At 54.4% G+C, this 15895-nt stretch overlaps 2 protein-coding genes across 10 annotated transcripts in view; one reads left to right on the top strand and one right to left on the bottom strand.

Moving 5' to 3' along the window:
- The first annotated feature begins 6002 nt into the window (after positions 1-6002).
- arl6ip4 (ADP-ribosylation factor-like 6 interacting protein 4) lies at positions 6003-11850 on the top strand. 2 transcript variants are annotated; one of them, XM_078421692.1, is made up of 5 exons: positions 6003-6138; positions 6429-6794; positions 7355-7463; positions 9258-9327; positions 10405-11850. In XM_078421692.1, exons 2-5 carry the CDS (start codon positions 6458-6460, stop codon positions 10471-10473), a joined length of 585 nt encoding a protein of 194 aa, XP_078277818.1. In that variant the 5' UTR covers positions 6003-6138; positions 6429-6457; the 3' UTR covers positions 10474-11850. The 2 variants fall into 2 exon arrangements, with proteins under 2 accessions (XP_078277818.1, XP_078277819.1); XM_078421693.1 differs by having other exon boundaries at positions 6070-6133.
- pitpnm2 (phosphatidylinositol transfer protein, membrane-associated 2) overlaps positions 11550-15895 on the bottom strand; it is a 139113-nt gene continuing 134767 nt past the window's right edge. For 7 of the 8 annotated variants that reach the window (XM_078421691.1, XM_078421683.1, XM_078421690.1 and 4 more), the window contains one exon: positions 11550-15166. In XM_078421691.1, coding sequence (XP_078277817.1) covers positions 14843-15166 — 324 coding nt within the window. In that variant the 3' untranslated portion in view covers positions 11550-14842. The remainder of the gene's footprint in view (positions 15167-15895) is intronic. The other variant, XM_078421688.1, reaches the window with a different exon arrangement.

Here is a 15895-nt window from a genome sequence, read left to right as displayed (position 1 = left end):
GTGGAGACGCGGAGCCGAGTTGCGGCAGGGGCAGAGGTGGGGCAGGGGCAGAGGTGTGGGCAGAGCAGGGCAGAGGTGGGGCAGGGGCAGAGGTGGGGCAGGGCAAAGGTGGGGCAGAAGGCAGAGGTGGGGCAGGGGCAGAGGTGGGGCAGGGCAGAGGTGGGGCAGGGGCAGAGGTGGGGCAGGGGCAGAGGGTGGGGCAGAGGCCAGAGGTGGGGCAGGGGCAGAGGTGGGGCAGGGGCAGAGGTGGGGCAGAGGCAGGTGGGGCAGGGGCAGAGGTGGGGCAGAGGTGGGGCAGAGGCAGGTAGGGCAGAGGCGAGGTGGGGCAGAGGCAGAGGTCGTGGCAGGGGCAGAGGCAGAGGTGGGGCAGGGGCACAGGTGGGGCAGGGGCAGAGGTGGGGCAGGGCAGAGGTGGGCAGAGGCAGGTTGGGGCAGGGGCAGAGGTGGGGCCAGGGGCAGGTGGGGCAGGGGCAGAGGTGGGGCAGAGGCAGGTGGGGCAGAGGCAGAGGTGTGGCAGGGGCAGAGGCAGAGGTGGGGCAGGGGCACAGGTGGGGCAGGGGCAGAGTGGGGCAGAGGCAGGTGGGGCAGAGGCAGAGGCAGGTGGGGGCAGAGGCAGAGGTGGGGCAGGGGCACAGGTGGGGCAGAGGTGGGGCAGGGCACAGGTGGGGCAGAGGCAGAGGTGGGGTAGAGGCAGAGGTGGGGTAGAGGTGTGGCAGAGGCAGAGGTGGGGTAGAGGTGTGGCAGAGGCAGAGGTGGGGTAGAGGTGTGGCAGAGGCAGAGGTGGGGTAGAGGTGTGGCAGGGGCACAGGTGGGGCAGAGGCACAGGTGGGGCAGAGGCACAGGTGGGGCACAGGTGGGGCAGAGGCACAGGTGGGGCACAGGTGGGGCAGAGGCTCCGCGGTGGGTTCTCGGGTCGGGGCGGAACTTTTCCTTCCGCGGCTGCGTTTCCGGCCGGACCGAGTCACCTGGCGCCCACACCCGCCGGAAGTGGCTGCAGAGAGCCCGAGGAGCGAAGATGGGCGCCGGCGGGAGGTGATGAGAACGTGGGAGAGAGGAGAGAAAGGGGGAGGGAGGGAGAGAAGGGGGGAAGGGAGAGAGAGAAGGGGGGGAGGGAGGGAGAGAAGGGGGGGAAGGGAGAGAGAGAAGGGGGGGAGGGAGGGAGGGAGGGAGAGAAGGGGGGGAGGGAGAGAGAGAAGGGGGGAAGGGGAGAGAGAGAAGGGGGGAAGGGAGAGAGAGAAGGGGGGGAGGAGGGAGGGAGGGAGAGAAGGGGGAGGGAGAGAGAGAAGGGGGGAAGGGAGAGAGAGAAGGGGGGAAGGGAGAGAGAGAAGGGGGGAAGGAGAGAAAGGGGGGAGGGAGGAGAGAAGGGGGGAAGGGAGAGAGAGAAGGGGGGAAGGGAGAGAAAGGGGGGAGGGAGGGAGAGAAGGGGGGAGGGAGGGAGAGAAGGGGGGAAGGGAGAGAGAGAAGGGGGGGAGGAGGGAGAGAAGGGGGGGAGGGAGAGAGAGAAGGGGGGGAGGGAGGGAGAGAAGGGGGGGAGGGAGAGAGAGAAGGGGGGAAGGGAGAGAGAGAAGGGGGGAAGGGAGAGAGAGAAGGGGGGGAGGGGAGAGAAAGGGGGGAGGGAGGAGAGAAGGGGGAAGGGAGAGAGAGAAGGGGGGAGGAGGGAGAGAAGGGGGGAGGGAGGGAGAGAAGGGGGGAAGGGAGAGAGAGAAGGGGGGAAGGGAGGAGAGAGAAGGGGGGAAGGGTGAGAGAGAAGGGGGGGAGGGAGGGAGGGAGGGAGAGAAGGGGGGGAGGGAGAGATAGGGGGGAAGGAGGGAGAGAAGGGGGGAGGGGAGGGAGAGAAGGGGGGAAGGAGAGAGAGAAGGGGGGAGGGAGGGAGAGAAGGGGGGAGGAGGGAGAGAAGGGGGGAAGGGAGAGAGAGAAGGGGGGGAGGGAGGGAGAGAAGGGGGGAGGGGAGGGAGAGAAGGGGGGGGAGGGAGAGAGAGAAGGGGGAAGGAGAGAGAGAAGGGGGGGAGGGAGGTGAGAGAAGGGGGGAAGGGAGGGAGGGAGGGAGAGAAGGGGGAGGGAGAGAAGGGGGGGAGGGAGAGAAGGGGGGAGGGAGAGAAGGGGGGAAGGGAGGGAGAGAAGGGGGGAAGGGAGGGAGGGAGGGAGGAGAGAAGGGGGGATGGGGAGGGAGGGAGTGAGGGGGGGAGGGAGGAGAGAAGGGGGGGAGGGAGAGAGAGAAGGGGGGGAGAGAGAGAGAGAAGGGGGGGAGGGAGGGAGAGAAGGGGGGAAGGGAGAGAGAGAGGGGGGAAGGGAGAGAGTGAAGGGGGGGGGTGGGAGGGGGGAGAGAAGGGGGAAGGGAGGGAGGGAGGGAGATGGGGGGGAGGGAGGGAGTGAAGGGGGGAAGGGAGAGAGAGAAGGGGGGAGGGAGGGAGAGACAGGGGGGAGGGAGGGAGGGAGAGAAGGGGGAAGGGTGGGAGGGAGGGAGAGAAGGGGGGAAGGGAGGGAGAGAAGGGGGGAGGGGAGGGAGAGAAGGGGGGAGGGAGGGAGAGAAGGGGGGAAGCGAGGGAGGGAGGGAGAGAAGGGGGAAGGGAGGGAGAGAAGGAGGGAAGGGAGAGAGAAGGGGGAGGGAGGGAGAGAAGGGGGGAGGGAGGGAGAGAAGGAGGGAGAGAGAGAGGGAGGGGAGGGGGGAGGGAGAGAGATGGAGGGGGAGGGAGAGAAGGGGAGGAGAGAGAGAAGGGGGGGAGGGAGGGAGGGGGGAGGGAGAGAGAGAAGGGGGGAGGGAGAGGAAGGGGAGGAGAGAGAGAAGGGGGGAAGGGAGGGATAGAAGGGGGGAAGGGAGGGAGAGAGGGAGGGGAGGGGGGGGGAGAGAGATGGAGGGGAGCAGAGGGAGACAAAAACAGGGCGACGGGTGGAAAGAAACGGGTGGTGACTGAGGGGTGGACGGGGACCCGCTCCACAATGGGAGGATACAGGTGATAGAAACAGAAACATAGAAATAGGTGCAGGAGTAGGCCATTCGGCCCTTCGAGCCTGCACCGCCATTCAATATGATCATGGCTGATCATCCAACTCAGTATCCCGTACCTGCCTTCTCTCCATACCCCTGATCCCCTTTAGCCACAAGGGCCACATCTAACTCCCTCTTAAATATAGCCAATGAACTGGCCTCAACTACCTTCTGTGGCAGAGAATTCCACAGATTCACCACTCTCTGTGTGAAAAAAAACTTTCTCATCTCGGTCCTAAAAGACTTCCCCCTTATCCTTAAACTGTGACCCCTTGTTCTGGACTCCCCCAACTTCGGGAACAATCTTCCTGCATCTAGCCTCTCCAACCCCTTAAGAATTTTGTAAGTTTCTATAAGATCCCCCCTCAGTCTTCTAAATTCCAGCGAGTACAAGCCGAGTCTATCCAGGCTTTCTTCATATGAAAGTCCTGCCATCCCAGGGATCAATCTGGTGAAGCTTCTCTGTACTCCCTCTATGGCAAGAATGTCTTTCCTCAGATTAGGAGACCAAAACTGCACACAATACTCCAGGTGTGGTCTCACCAATGCCCTGTACAACTGCAGCAGAACCTCCCTGCTCCTATACTCAAATCCTTTTGCTATGAATGCCAACATACCATTGGCTTTCTTCACTGCCTGCTGCACCTGCATGCCTACTTTCAATGACTGGTGTACCACGACACCTAGGTCTCGTTGCATCTCCCCTTTTCCTAATCGGCCACCATTCAGATAATAGTCTGCTTTCCTGTTCTTGCCACCAAAGTGGATAACCTCGCATTTATCCACATTATACTGCATTTGGCCACTCGCCTAACCTATCCAAGTCACGTTGCAGCCTCCTAGCATCCTCCTCACAGCTAACACTGCCCCCCAGCTTCATGTCATCCGCAAACCTGGAGATGTTGCATTCAATTCCCTCGTCCAAATCATTAATATATATTGTAAATAGCTGGGGTCCCAGCACTGAGCCTTGCGGTACCCCACTAGTCACTGCCTGCCATTCTGAAAAGGACCCATTTATTCCTACTCTTTGCTTCCTGTCTGCCAGCCAGTTCTCTACCACATCAATACTGAACCCACAATACCGTGTGCTTTAAGTTTGCATACTAATCTCTTATGTGGGACCTTGTCGAAAGCCTTCTGGAAGTCCAGATATAACACATCCACTGGTTCTCCCTTATCCACTCTACTAGTTACATCCTCGAAAAATTCTATAAGATTCGTCAGACATGATTTACCTTTTGTAAATCCATGCTGACTTTGTCCAATGATTTCACCACTTTCCAAATGTGCTGCTATCCCATCTTTAATAACTGACTAGCATTTTCCCCACTACCGATGTTAGGCTAACTGGTCTGTAATTCCCCGTTTTCTCTCTCCTTCCCTTTTTGAAAAGTGGGGTTACATTAGCTACCCTCCAATCCTCAGGAACTACTCCAGAATCTAAAGAGTTTTGAAAAATTATCACAAATGCATCCACTATTTCTGGGGCTACCTCCTTAAGCACTCTGGGATGCAGCCTATCTGGGATGCAGCCTATCTGGCCCTGGGGATTTATCGGCCTTTAATCCATTCAATTTACCTAACACCACTTCCCGACTAACCTGGATTTCACTCAGTTCCTCCATCTCATTTGACCCCCGGTCCCCTGCTATTTCCGACAGATTATTTATGTCTTCCTTAGTGATGGGTGGATGCAGGCGATGGGTGGATACAGGTGATGTGTGGATGCAGGCAATGGGTGGATACAGGTGATGGCTGGATACAGGTTGGAGGGAGGGTGTGATGGGCAGATGGGTGGAGTGAGTGACAAAGGTTGAAGGTGAAATGGAGACAGGGTGTGACGATAGGAGGAGTCGTGTAAAACCAGGGTGTGCGGGGATGGGGAGGAGGCAGACACGCGAGTGGGTCCAGGGATACAGGAGGAGGTTGTCGGAGGTTATCTAAAATGAGAGAATTCGGTGTTCATACCGCTGGGTTGTCAGCCGCCCAAACCGAATCTGAGGAGCTCCAGTATGCGTGCGGCCTCACGCTGGCATTGGAGGCGGCTCAGGACAGAAGGATCGGCCGACATTTCCCTCACCACCAGTCACATCTTCCCATCCCCACCCCTTCCCCACAGACCGCTCCCTCCGCAACTCCCTGGTTAACTCATCCCTTCCCAGCCAATCCACCCCCTCCCCAGGTATCTTCCCCTGCGACTGCAGGAGATGCATCACCTGTCCCTAGACCTTCCCCCTCGACTCTGTCCAGGGACCCCAGCAGTCCTTCCAGGTGAGGCAGAGGTTCACGAGACCTCCACTAACCCCCTCTACTGCATTCCCGGTGTGGCCTCCTATACATCAGAAAGACCAAGCATACACCCTGTGACCATTTCGCTGAACACTTATGCTCTGTCTGCCAAGGCCTGCTGGATTTCCTGGTTTCAAACCATTTTAAGTCCCCATTCCAATTCCCACACTGACCTTTCTGTCCTGGGCCTCCTCCACTGTCAGAGGGAGGCCCTACACAAACTGGAGGAACAGCACCTCATATTCTGCTTGGGCAGCTTACTCCCCAGTGGTATGTACGTCCAACTTTTGGGAATACCCGCCCCTCATTCCTGTGCCCCACCCGATGCACACCCATTTCCCCCACTGTCCCCACCCCCTCCACCTATCCCCACCCCCTCCACCTATCCCCACCCCCCTCCACCTCTCCCCACCCCCCTCCACCTATCCCCACCCCCTCCACCTACCCACCCCCCTCCACCTCTCCCCACCCCCCTCCACCTACCCACCCCCTCCACCTATCCCCACACCCCCTCCACCTATCCCCACCCCCTCCACCTATCCCCACCCCCCTCCACCTATCCCCACCCCCCTCCACCTCTCCCCACCCTCAGGCTTCACTCTCCTTGCCCGACACCTTTTTGACTCCTTTTCACCTACTGTCTTTTATCACTTCCTTCACCCATCAGCGAATCACCCCCTCACCTATGTCCACCTATCACTCCCCCTACCTTAGTCCTGCTCCCACCTCTCTTTTGCAGTATTCTCCCTCCCAATGCGTCAGTCTGAAGTCGGCCTGGTCTGAAACGTCCCCTGTCTATTCCCTCCACAGATGCTGCCTGACCCACTGAGTTCCTCCAGCGCTTTGTGTTCCATGGTGAGGTGGGCGACATTGGTCATAAGCGATCCTCCCTCTATCCCCCACACCGACCTAACCCCTCGCCCGGCCCCACGGTGCCCGCTGGCCCCTCTGTGACCCTCCTCGCCCCGCAGCGACCCCTCCCCCCAGCGCTCCTTCGCCTCGCCCCATGATGAACCAAATAGCTCAGCTGCCAAAACCCCGCCGCTTCCCTCACCCCTGGCCTGTCGCCGCCCCCCTAACCCGGTGCCCCCTCGCCCACCCATGCCCCTCACCACCCCCTCGCCTCTGACCGGGTGCCGCTGTATTGCAGCTGCCGCTGATTGCTGGGAATGATCGGCCATGGGCCGCAGTCGGTCACCAATAGACGGGACAGGTGAGGGGTCACGGCAGGGCCGAGCGGCGGGCAGCCGGGAGCCAGCAGCTCCGGACCGGGGTCACGGGGTGAGGCGGAGGCACAGCCAGTCGGCTGAGGACGGGTGCAGGCACAAGAAACGCAGCCGCTCCACAAAGAGGAGGAAGGAGAAGGAGAGGAGGAGGAAGAAGAAATCCAAGAAGGAGAAGAAGCGGAGGAAGGTGAAGGTGGAGAGCGAGGGGGGCTCGGAGCCAGTGACCCTGAGTGGGGGGGTGGCCGGACCCCCGGAGCAGCTGAGGGAGCAGCCGGAACAATCGGGCACAGGTAACCCCCCACCCCGCTGGGCAAAGCTGCCAATGGACCGTCCCCCATCCCCCCCACTCACCCATCCCCAGCCCCCCTGTCCCCCCCCATCCCGCCGTTCCCCCCGTCCACGCCCGGCCTCACGTCCCCCCTCTCCCCCTTCCCAACCCTCGCTGGGGCATAGTTGGTAGTGGACCCGGGGAATGTGCCCCCACCCCGTCCCTCTGCGCTGCTCCCGCCCCCCACCGACACCCTTCACTTGCCCAGCTCCGCCCCCCCATGGTACGGTCCACAAACTGGGCGACTCGGGGGGTCTGCGTTCCTCCCCCAGCAGCCTTTTGTTTCTCCCTCTCCCCACGCACCCTCGTTGGTGGAGCCTTGCTCCCCCCCACACCGGCCCCTCCACCGCACTGGCCCCTCCGCCTCCCCCCTCCACTGCACCCCACCCCTCCGCCTCCCCCCTCCACTGCACCCCACCCCTCCCCCCTCCACTGCACCCCCCCCACGCCGCACTGGCTCCTCCGCTGCACCGTTCTTGAGGCACGTTGACTCCGACCCACGCACTGGTTCTGTTGCCACAGATGAGCAGACGGCCCGGATCCAGGCCATGCGGCCCATGACCAAGGAGGAGTGGGACGCCAGGCAGAGCATCATTCGCCGAGTCGTGGATCCAGAGTCGGGCAGAGAGAGGTAACGCCCCCCCCCTCGCCGTTCCCCCCCCTCGCCGCGCCCACCCTCACCGCCTGCCCTCACCGCCTACCCTTGCCGCGCATGCATTGATCGCGCGTGCCCTCACCGCGCTTGCATTGACCGCGCCTGCCCTCGCCCCGCCTGTCCTCACCGCGCCCGCGCTCACCGCCTGCCCTCACCGTGCCCGCCCCTCGCCGCGCCTGCCCTCGCCTCACCGCGCCCGCCCTCACCGCCTGCCTTCAACGCGCATGCTCTCACCACATGTGCCCTCACCGCCTGCCCTCACCGTGCCCGCCCCTCGCCGCGCCCGCCCTCGCCTCACCGCGCCTGCCCTCACTGCGCCCGCCCTCACCGCCTGCCCTCACCGCGCATGCTCTCACCACATGTGCCCTCACCGCCTGTCCTCACCGCGCCCGCCCCTCACCGCCTGTCCTCACCGCGCCCGCCCTCAATGCGCCCGCCCTCACGGCCTGTCCTCACCGCGCCTGCCCTCACCGTGCCCGCCCTCGCCTCACCGCGCCTGCCCTCACTGCCTGCCCTCACCGCGCCCGCCCTCACCGCCTGCCCTCACCACACGTACCCTCACGCCCTTGTCTTTGATGAAGGACATGGCTGCTGTCTGGGGCAAAGCTTGTTTTCCACTCTCGGAGTGTTGCCCCACGCAGGTGATAATGTCCCAGCTCCTGCTGGGAGGGGCTGGACTGTTGGCCTTTGGATGAATGTTAAATCCGTCCTTCCCTCGAGGCCTCGTGCTGATGGGGCGTTCTGGGCAGATCACCCCAGCAGGGAGGGGGCACGCTGGGCACTCTGCCTCCACTCCAGAAACCTCCCACGGGCAGGAATGTCATTCACTCTACTGACCTCTGCAACTTTGAATCATCTCTCTCACGTGTCGATTACTGTGACAAACAGCAGGCAGAGGACATTACAGGGCATTGGCTCATAGTTTACCAAGCTTCTCTGCTGTAGCTTCATTTAAAAATATCTTTAGCTGAAGAGAATTGTGTGGGAAATTTCAGATTAATTGTACATTCACTGATTCCAAGGCCCTTTTTTCTTTGAAGATGAGAAACCATGATGAGGATGAGACACATGGGGTGGGATTTCACCGGGACAAGAACTAACAAAGCTAGGGTTTGGTTCTGAAATCCCCCTGAACTCGGCTGCTGCAGCCACTTGGTGGTGGTGTGCCTCTGTGAGAGAGATGGGGCCGTCTGGGAAACACAAAGCAGTTTGTGATTCCTCCCTCCCTCTCACTCCGTGGCAGGTGAAGTAGTTTCCAAAGAGCTGTGGTGTAGTGGGCCAGGGCCAGGGTGGGTGTGCAGTCCATGCCCTTGCCCCAGTGGGGAGTGTGACGCGCGGAGACTGGGCTGATCCTGGTCCTTCCAGGCTCCCGCCCCTGTGATGTGGACAGGTCACCCCCCCCCAGGACAGAGACTCCCATTGGGACTGGGCGGTGAGCCTGACATGCGGTCGGAGCGGTGGGAACGGCAGCATTGGCATCGCACCAAGTTCCAGGGAGCGCGTGTTCCCCTGGGTTAAGACCACAGACCAGCGGGGCAGGTTCCCTGGTGCTTGTTTGCTCCACATTGGCGTGAGCCAGTGGGATGTTGGCATGAGTCGGGGACATGCAGACTCGCACACTCCTACGTTACAGCTACTGCATGCACAGAGCCAGCTCCCTCTGATAGCTCAACACTTGTGACACTAATTCTGATTCTGTACTTTTGAATAAATAAAGATTAAAAATGAGAAAAGATGATAACCGTTTTGTAAATATTATGATTGTTGCAGGCTCATTAAAGGTGACGGTGAAATTCTGGAAGAAATTGTGACCAAAGACAGACACAAAGAAATAAATAAGGTAAAATAAGCTGCTTCATTTGTGGTGTGGTGAGAGGTTTGTCACGTTCAGTGTCTCGTACTGCAGGTTCAGTGTCCAGTTAGCATGGCCAGAGCTGTGTGCGGAACATCCACATCGAATCTCCCCCAGCCCCGACTCTGGGACCAACATGACCACAAGTGCCCGAGGCTGGAGTGGGCTGATTGCATGGTTTGATTCCACAAAAACTCTGTAAACCTCATCTTTTAGAGGTCACAGTGCTGTTATCCTGAAGCACGGGCAGAGTCCATAACTCAGACAGGCAGGCAGGAGCCCACTCTGCTCCGTGCCTGCTGTGCCTTTAACTCTTCCCAACCTGTTGCGTTGTCTCTCCCAGTTACCTTCGCTGATAGAAGCAGCCTGTTAGTCGAGGGAGCATGCAGACTTTCCTATTGAGCTGAGTTTGTGTTTGGTCGGGAGGTGCTGACAGTTGCCTGAATGACGCAGGGAGCTGCGGGTTCAGGTTGGAGGCAGGAGTGCTGGGTGTTGTACAGAGAGACCTATTGATGCTGCCTTTTGGTGCAATTGCAAAGGGTAGGGTGGGGTGGGGGGAGAGGTGAGGCTACAGTGAGCAGTCAGTCTTAACTGCACATTCAATGAATCCACCTTATTACGAATACTCGTATTAAGTACAAAGCTTTCAGGTTAGTTTTTCTACCTTTTGCTTCTGTTCTCTTTTTTTATGGCCCTCTGTCTCCTTGCATTGGGTCCCATCCCCCTGTCCTGTTAGTTTAAACCTGACCTTTCCTCCACTCTCCCGTTAACTGCATGCATACGCGTCCACATTGTTAACTCCACTCCCCCACCCGTGTAGCACTAGCAAACCTGCCTGCCAGAATATCGGTCCCTTCCAATTAAGGTGCAACCTTAACCTTCACCCTCTGCTGGTGTGAGTGTTAGACGGCCTCTGCTGGTGTGAGTGTTAGACGGCCTCTGCTGGTGTGAAGGTGTGAGTGTTAGACGGCCTCTGCTGGTGTGAAGGTGAGTGTTAGATGACCTCTGCTGGTGTGAAGGTGTGAGGGTCTGATACGAGGCTCACACTATCTCGTTGTTTTTCAGCACGTGTCGCGGGGCGATGGATTCACGTTCCAGGTGAGAATGGGCCTGCACAAAGGTGACAGGAGATGAAATCCCCTGGCATTATTGGAGGTTTCAAATCAACATGTGCGGAGTGTTGGAATGTTATTTGAGACTGGCGCTTTGTTAGTTTGCAATAAATTGTACAGCAGTTGCCGTTTTGTAGTTTGTGTTGCGGCCTCTGGGCGATGCTGGAATCAGTCACTGAAAGTTAACGTGACTGTAATCCAAGGTCATTATATTCAATGGTTTAGAGGACAATGGAGATTTCCCTGTGACGCCAGGCTGAGGCAAATCTCCATGCCGTTGTTCCAGGATGTCCTCTCAGGCACAGCGACACTGCTGTCGGTAAGATGCTTGACTTTATGCTCGCACACTCTGCATGTTGGTTTTATTCAGAGCGAGAGCCATGGTAGCATTGATTGCGGACCATCCTGGCCAGTGACGCTGTTCCCTCGACCACCCGGGCTGTCGGCTGATAGCTCAGCAGTGAGAGAGGGAGAGGTGATGTTTGTACGTGCTGTTCCAGCACGAGTGCCCATCGTGGTGGAGATGGGCAGCGGCAAAGAACGCTGGAGTTAGTGACTATAACTGGATATTCCAAAGTGACCAAGGAAAAGGATGGGGATGGACCAGGAGTAAGATGTTACATTAACACAATAACAGCTACGGCAGCAAGTTTACACCTGCAGACACGGGGCCAACATAGTCTTGTAAGAGTAAAGGCGGAGAGGAGAGACCCTGGCTGTGACAGGATAGGGGGTTGAACAAAGAACAAGGGAAAGGGGTTGAAAACACTGGCAGTACATTAAAGGAATTAGCAAGGTTAAAACCCTTTTTGGGGAAACTGGGGCAGTCTGTTCATGCAGCCAGAAGAAGAGGAGAGGGCTTCGATGAATACTTTCCATCAGTGTTGACAAAGAGAACAGACTCAGTGACTGGAGAACCAGTGAAGGGAAAGTGAAAGGCTGGTCCTCCATTTCCTGACGAGCTGTTCAAGGCATTGCTGGCGAAACTCCGATTATCCACATTGACCTTTACAGAGAAGGTTGAGAACAGATTGGTCATTTTAATTTGCACCAGGAGTAAAGGAATGAATAAGCTACAGAGGAAAGTAATGATGTCCCATTTTTGTTTAATCCATATAACGTACAATTATGCACAAAGCAGACTAGGCACAATAACAATGTACAACAACAGGCAGCGAGCGGCAGCAGTCTACGACTGTGGAGTGTTACATACAATGAACAGGTCTCACACCTCTACACGGTCTGAACTAAAACTAAGGGAGACCTGGGGCAGTATAGTAAATCTAATACAGTATTGAATTCATTTGAGGTGTGCATCATTTAACAAGTCTAGCAAATTGTACACATTTGGCATTTGCAATATTTAATAATTCCATATGTAACATTTCTATAAATAAAATATAACAAACACTTCTGAATAAAAAAATTACTGTCAAAGTTATCAATTTATCTGTGCAATTTGCACAGAAAAGAATGGAAGGATTCAGCAGGTAATACTTAAATGCAGCAAGTAGTCTTGCCTCAACCCAAGACAACCAGGTGCTCCAGTGTGAAGGTGTGGCTGTGTTTACCGGTGACCCTTTGGTGAGTTGGAAGGACTAGAAGCTTGCAACAGTGTCAACTGCTTGGGATTGGGATGTCATTGTCATTCAGGAGCTAACGGGCAAAACTATCATCTCCTGCATTCTGCAGCAGTGCTGTGCTGACCACATTCTGCTTCTTTAGTGTATGAAAACCAGCTGAGGTAAAGTCTGTGTTAAATGCTGCATGGTTATCTCCAGTTTTCCAGCAAATACTGAATCACCTTTGGCATTAACAACAGGGTCTTTAAATAAAATAGCAAGGGGTAAAGTTTAACGATTTGGAATTAATTCAGAGAATCTTGTACAAAGGTTAGCTATATTGGTAGTGAGATTGAGAATGAGCAATGATTACCTGTTTGTGCCAGGGCTGTGTGTAGACCAGGTGGTCAACAGTGTCCTGGCCTTACCCACCTGCCCGTACAACAGTGCAGGTGTCAGACCACTGGCACTGTGACCACACATCACTTCTGGCAGCTTCGTAATCCTAGTCCTCGCTGGTTAAGAGGCTGTGTTGGGCACAAGTGACATTGGCATCACACAGTCAATCCAGGCTTCCCCAATGAGTGGAACTGTCATTTCACCATCCCTCCGCTAGGGAAGAAGATGCAGCTTTAGGCTCGGCTCACCAGAACGTCACATCCATCCCAGTACACCACTACATTGATTGTCAATGCCATGATTACCATGATTATGAATAGTGGTTGTATATTGCACTTATGCAATGAACAGCTAAATTATTATTGGTCCATAAAATAATCTTATATACCATTCAAAGCAAAACTCTATATTTTAAATATTAATAAATTTGAAGGATTTGCCATCTTCTGCAGTTTATCTACACAAATAAATATCTCCCCTTATTTAGATCTGCATTTACATGTATTTGCTTTACATTATCTACACACAATATTATACAATATCAACTTTCTTCTGCAGAGCACATGTGTTATTTCCACTTTCTTAGATGTTGAGTTTGCCATTTGAAAGAGTAGAAACTTCACTTGCTATTTTCTCCTAATTTAGTCATTTAGATTGAACTATCTTGCGAACCTGTGCTTAATATTAACCAAATAAGCAGGCATGTCTTTCAGTGTAATACAGCACAACAGATAACATTTTTAAATAAATTCAGAAACACTAAACGCACAGCTTCTCTCTCTCTCTGGTCACTGACCTGCTAATTCGCTCCAATGTGCTCTGTTTTCCAGCTTCACCAGAATTTTGGTTCAATAAGTATTAGATGAAGACGGATCATGTGCTGTTATAGTAAGTGGGAACAGCACTATGCTGGAGTACTGCAAGACTGTTGGGAATGGGCTTAGTGCTCTCCCCCATAACGTATGGTATCCTGACGGCATTTACAATGAGCAAAGGCAGCCCAGGTTGAGAGCAGGACCAAGGGCACTAATGAAAGGAGGAAGCAAGCTTCACAACAAAAGGAACTGGGATCAGACTAGATAATAAGAAAATATTCAGTGACCGGTGATTTTCTCTTTCTAACCTGGTGCCATGACTCACACCTGGCACTGAGGAACAGGATGCATTTTTGTTTATTCAGCAGTTCCTTTCTCTCCTAAAGTTGCCTGACTCCGAGTCATGTCATTTCATTCTGGGGTGATTTTTGCCCTTTTCCAAAGTTCGCCTGCCCGCCCAAATTACAAACAGGATGTTCATAAACTAGATTGCACTGGCACTCATTAACTAATGGTGAACATTCAGAGTCGTTGCACCGATGGAAGCAGGTGAACTGCCATGTGCCGCCTGTCGTTACCTGCACTCCAGCCCACTGGCTCCGTACAAAGAGAAACATTTACACATGCAAATATAGTTCTGGGCAGTTCTGTAATAAAACCAAAACACTTCGGGGCAAGAAGTAAAATATACTTCCAACATGGTACAAAAATCTCATTTAAGGAGAAGGGAGCTGTAAAACAAAGCTACTTAAGTATTGGCAGTTTAGCATCTTTGTTCAACAGCAAGTTCTTTCTGTGTACCTGCTTGTTGGCCCTGAGACAGTGGGCACTGATCCAACTCGGTACACTTTAAAGCCACTATTTGTTTTCTCTGCCCTTTTCCTCATTCTTGCCTCACTGAATGTGATGTATAAAAGTTGACCATCACTGAAATATCAACTTGAACTCTTATTTATTGCATTTGATACCACCTCAAATTTATAATTACCTTTATATAATTCATCAAAAACAGACACTGTCCATTCCTTTGGCTTACTCCTAAATTACTTTCTAGGGAGTCAAAGAACTAAGTTCTTTTTAAACTTTCTTTTATCTTTTCATTGCTACAATTCCAAGCTACAATTTCAGATTCTTCAACGAGCAGCTTTGGATCAATCCTTACAGTCTGCACACAAGAGGATTACTCTGTGAATAAAGTTAATTGCGTTAAACAAGGATTTTCAGCATTGAGTTACTAAAGCCAAACCAGATGAAAATGAACAGCTAATTTGGTGGTGGATTCCAAGCAGACTTTGAGATCTGTGGTCAGTGACAGAACACACTGACTTTGGACTCAAGCCATGGGTATTTACACCCACTTTTGCCAAATTCCCAATAGAAACGATGCAGAATGAAGCAGGTTTTAAAAGTTCTCTATAACAAAGTGTAATGAGCTAGTGTTCCACAATGCAACACTGAATTGTTAAGGCTCAGAGTTCACACAAAATACAAGTTCATGTCTTCAGATACTCTTTGTTAGCACCATGGTACCATTCACCTGCAGGCTGCGATCCCAGCACATTCCCGTTTGCTGCTTTGTCCCCCAGCTCTGCAGCCGATGCCACCAGTGCATTCATTAAACACCAGATTCCAGTCTGGAAGTGCCGGGGCGACCCCAGCAGCTCGCAGTGATACTCATGCTCCGGTGACCACGTTCCTTGTCTCGATCGTGCTCACCTTCAGACTGGCTGTATGTCCGCTCGGGCTTGTTGGAAGTGGACGCTGCTTGCTGGCTGGAGATGGTGCGCAGCAGGTGGTTCCTTTTCCTCAGGAAGTCAGGCTGCGAGGGTAGACCAAAGCTCCCCTTTCGCAGCACTATTCTGGAACTGCTCTTAGCAGGACGGGATCGCTGCGTATACTCCAGCTGTGATAAATGTGCTGCATATCCATCTGTCAAAAACTACAACATCACAAAGTATCAACAAGACGTGCTGCTGACTAAGTTCCTAGCAGTCAAGGCCCAGAGATTTCACCTCTGGCAGAGGAAATGAAGCACTTCACAAAGGCACAGGACTTCCCATCACAACCTCCTTGTGCCGTAAAGCTGGAAGTGCTTCTCTAGTACAGGAAAATCCAGCACAATGCAAAGATACCATGAGAAATAAAACCAGATCAAAGCAGAAAGTGCTGGAAGTACTCAGCAGGTCAGGTTACAAATGTGGGAAACACTGCACTCATCCTATCCCCTCATCATTTATACACCTCTATAAGATCACCCCTCAGCCTCCTGCACTCCGAGGAATAGAGTCCTAGCCTGCCCAACCTCTCCCTCTAGCCAGCCCCTCAAGTCCAAGCAACATCCTCATATAACTTCACTGCATCTTTTCCAGCTTAATGGCATCTTTCATTAGTGGGGTGGCTAAAACTGAGCACAATGTCTAGTACAATCTAGAACAGGCGTCGCAGGCGGAGGAGAAACAGGAAGCAAAAGCGAGGATGCCGGTCCGGTATACTTGCCAAGCTAAAGAGACAGCCACACAAACCACCGCTACCCAGCATGTTCCTCACCAACGCCAGATCCATCATCAACAAAATGGACGAACTAAAACTGCTGATATCAGCAAACAAACTCGTGGAGGACTGTTGCATTCTCTTAGTAACAGAGACATGGCTTCATCCACTTATCCCA

Source organism: Rhinoraja longicauda, chromosome 25 (assembly GCF_053455715.1).
Source record: "Rhinoraja longicauda isolate Sanriku21f chromosome 25, sRhiLon1.1, whole genome shotgun sequence".
In the NCBI taxonomy this organism is placed as follows: Eukaryota; Metazoa; Chordata; class Chondrichthyes; order Rajiformes; family Arhynchobatidae; genus Rhinoraja; species Rhinoraja longicauda.
Note: the sequence above shows the minus strand (reverse complement) of the source record. Positions and strands in the feature narration are given on the sequence as shown.

Bases quoted from the DNA above. Each gene is read 5' to 3' on its own strand.
- arl6ip4 (XM_078421692.1), top strand. From the start codon at position 6,458: ATGGGCCGCAGTCGGTCACCAATAGACGGGACAGGTGAGGGGTCACGG. The intron at 6,795-7,354 runs GTAACCCCCCAC...CTGTTGCCACAG, and splicing joins GCCGGAACAATCGGGCACAG to ATGAGCAGACGGCCCGGATC. The intron at 7,464-9,257 runs GTAACGCCCCCC...TGATTGTTGCAG, and splicing joins CCAGAGTCGGGCAGAGAGAG to GCTCATTAAAGGTGACGGTG.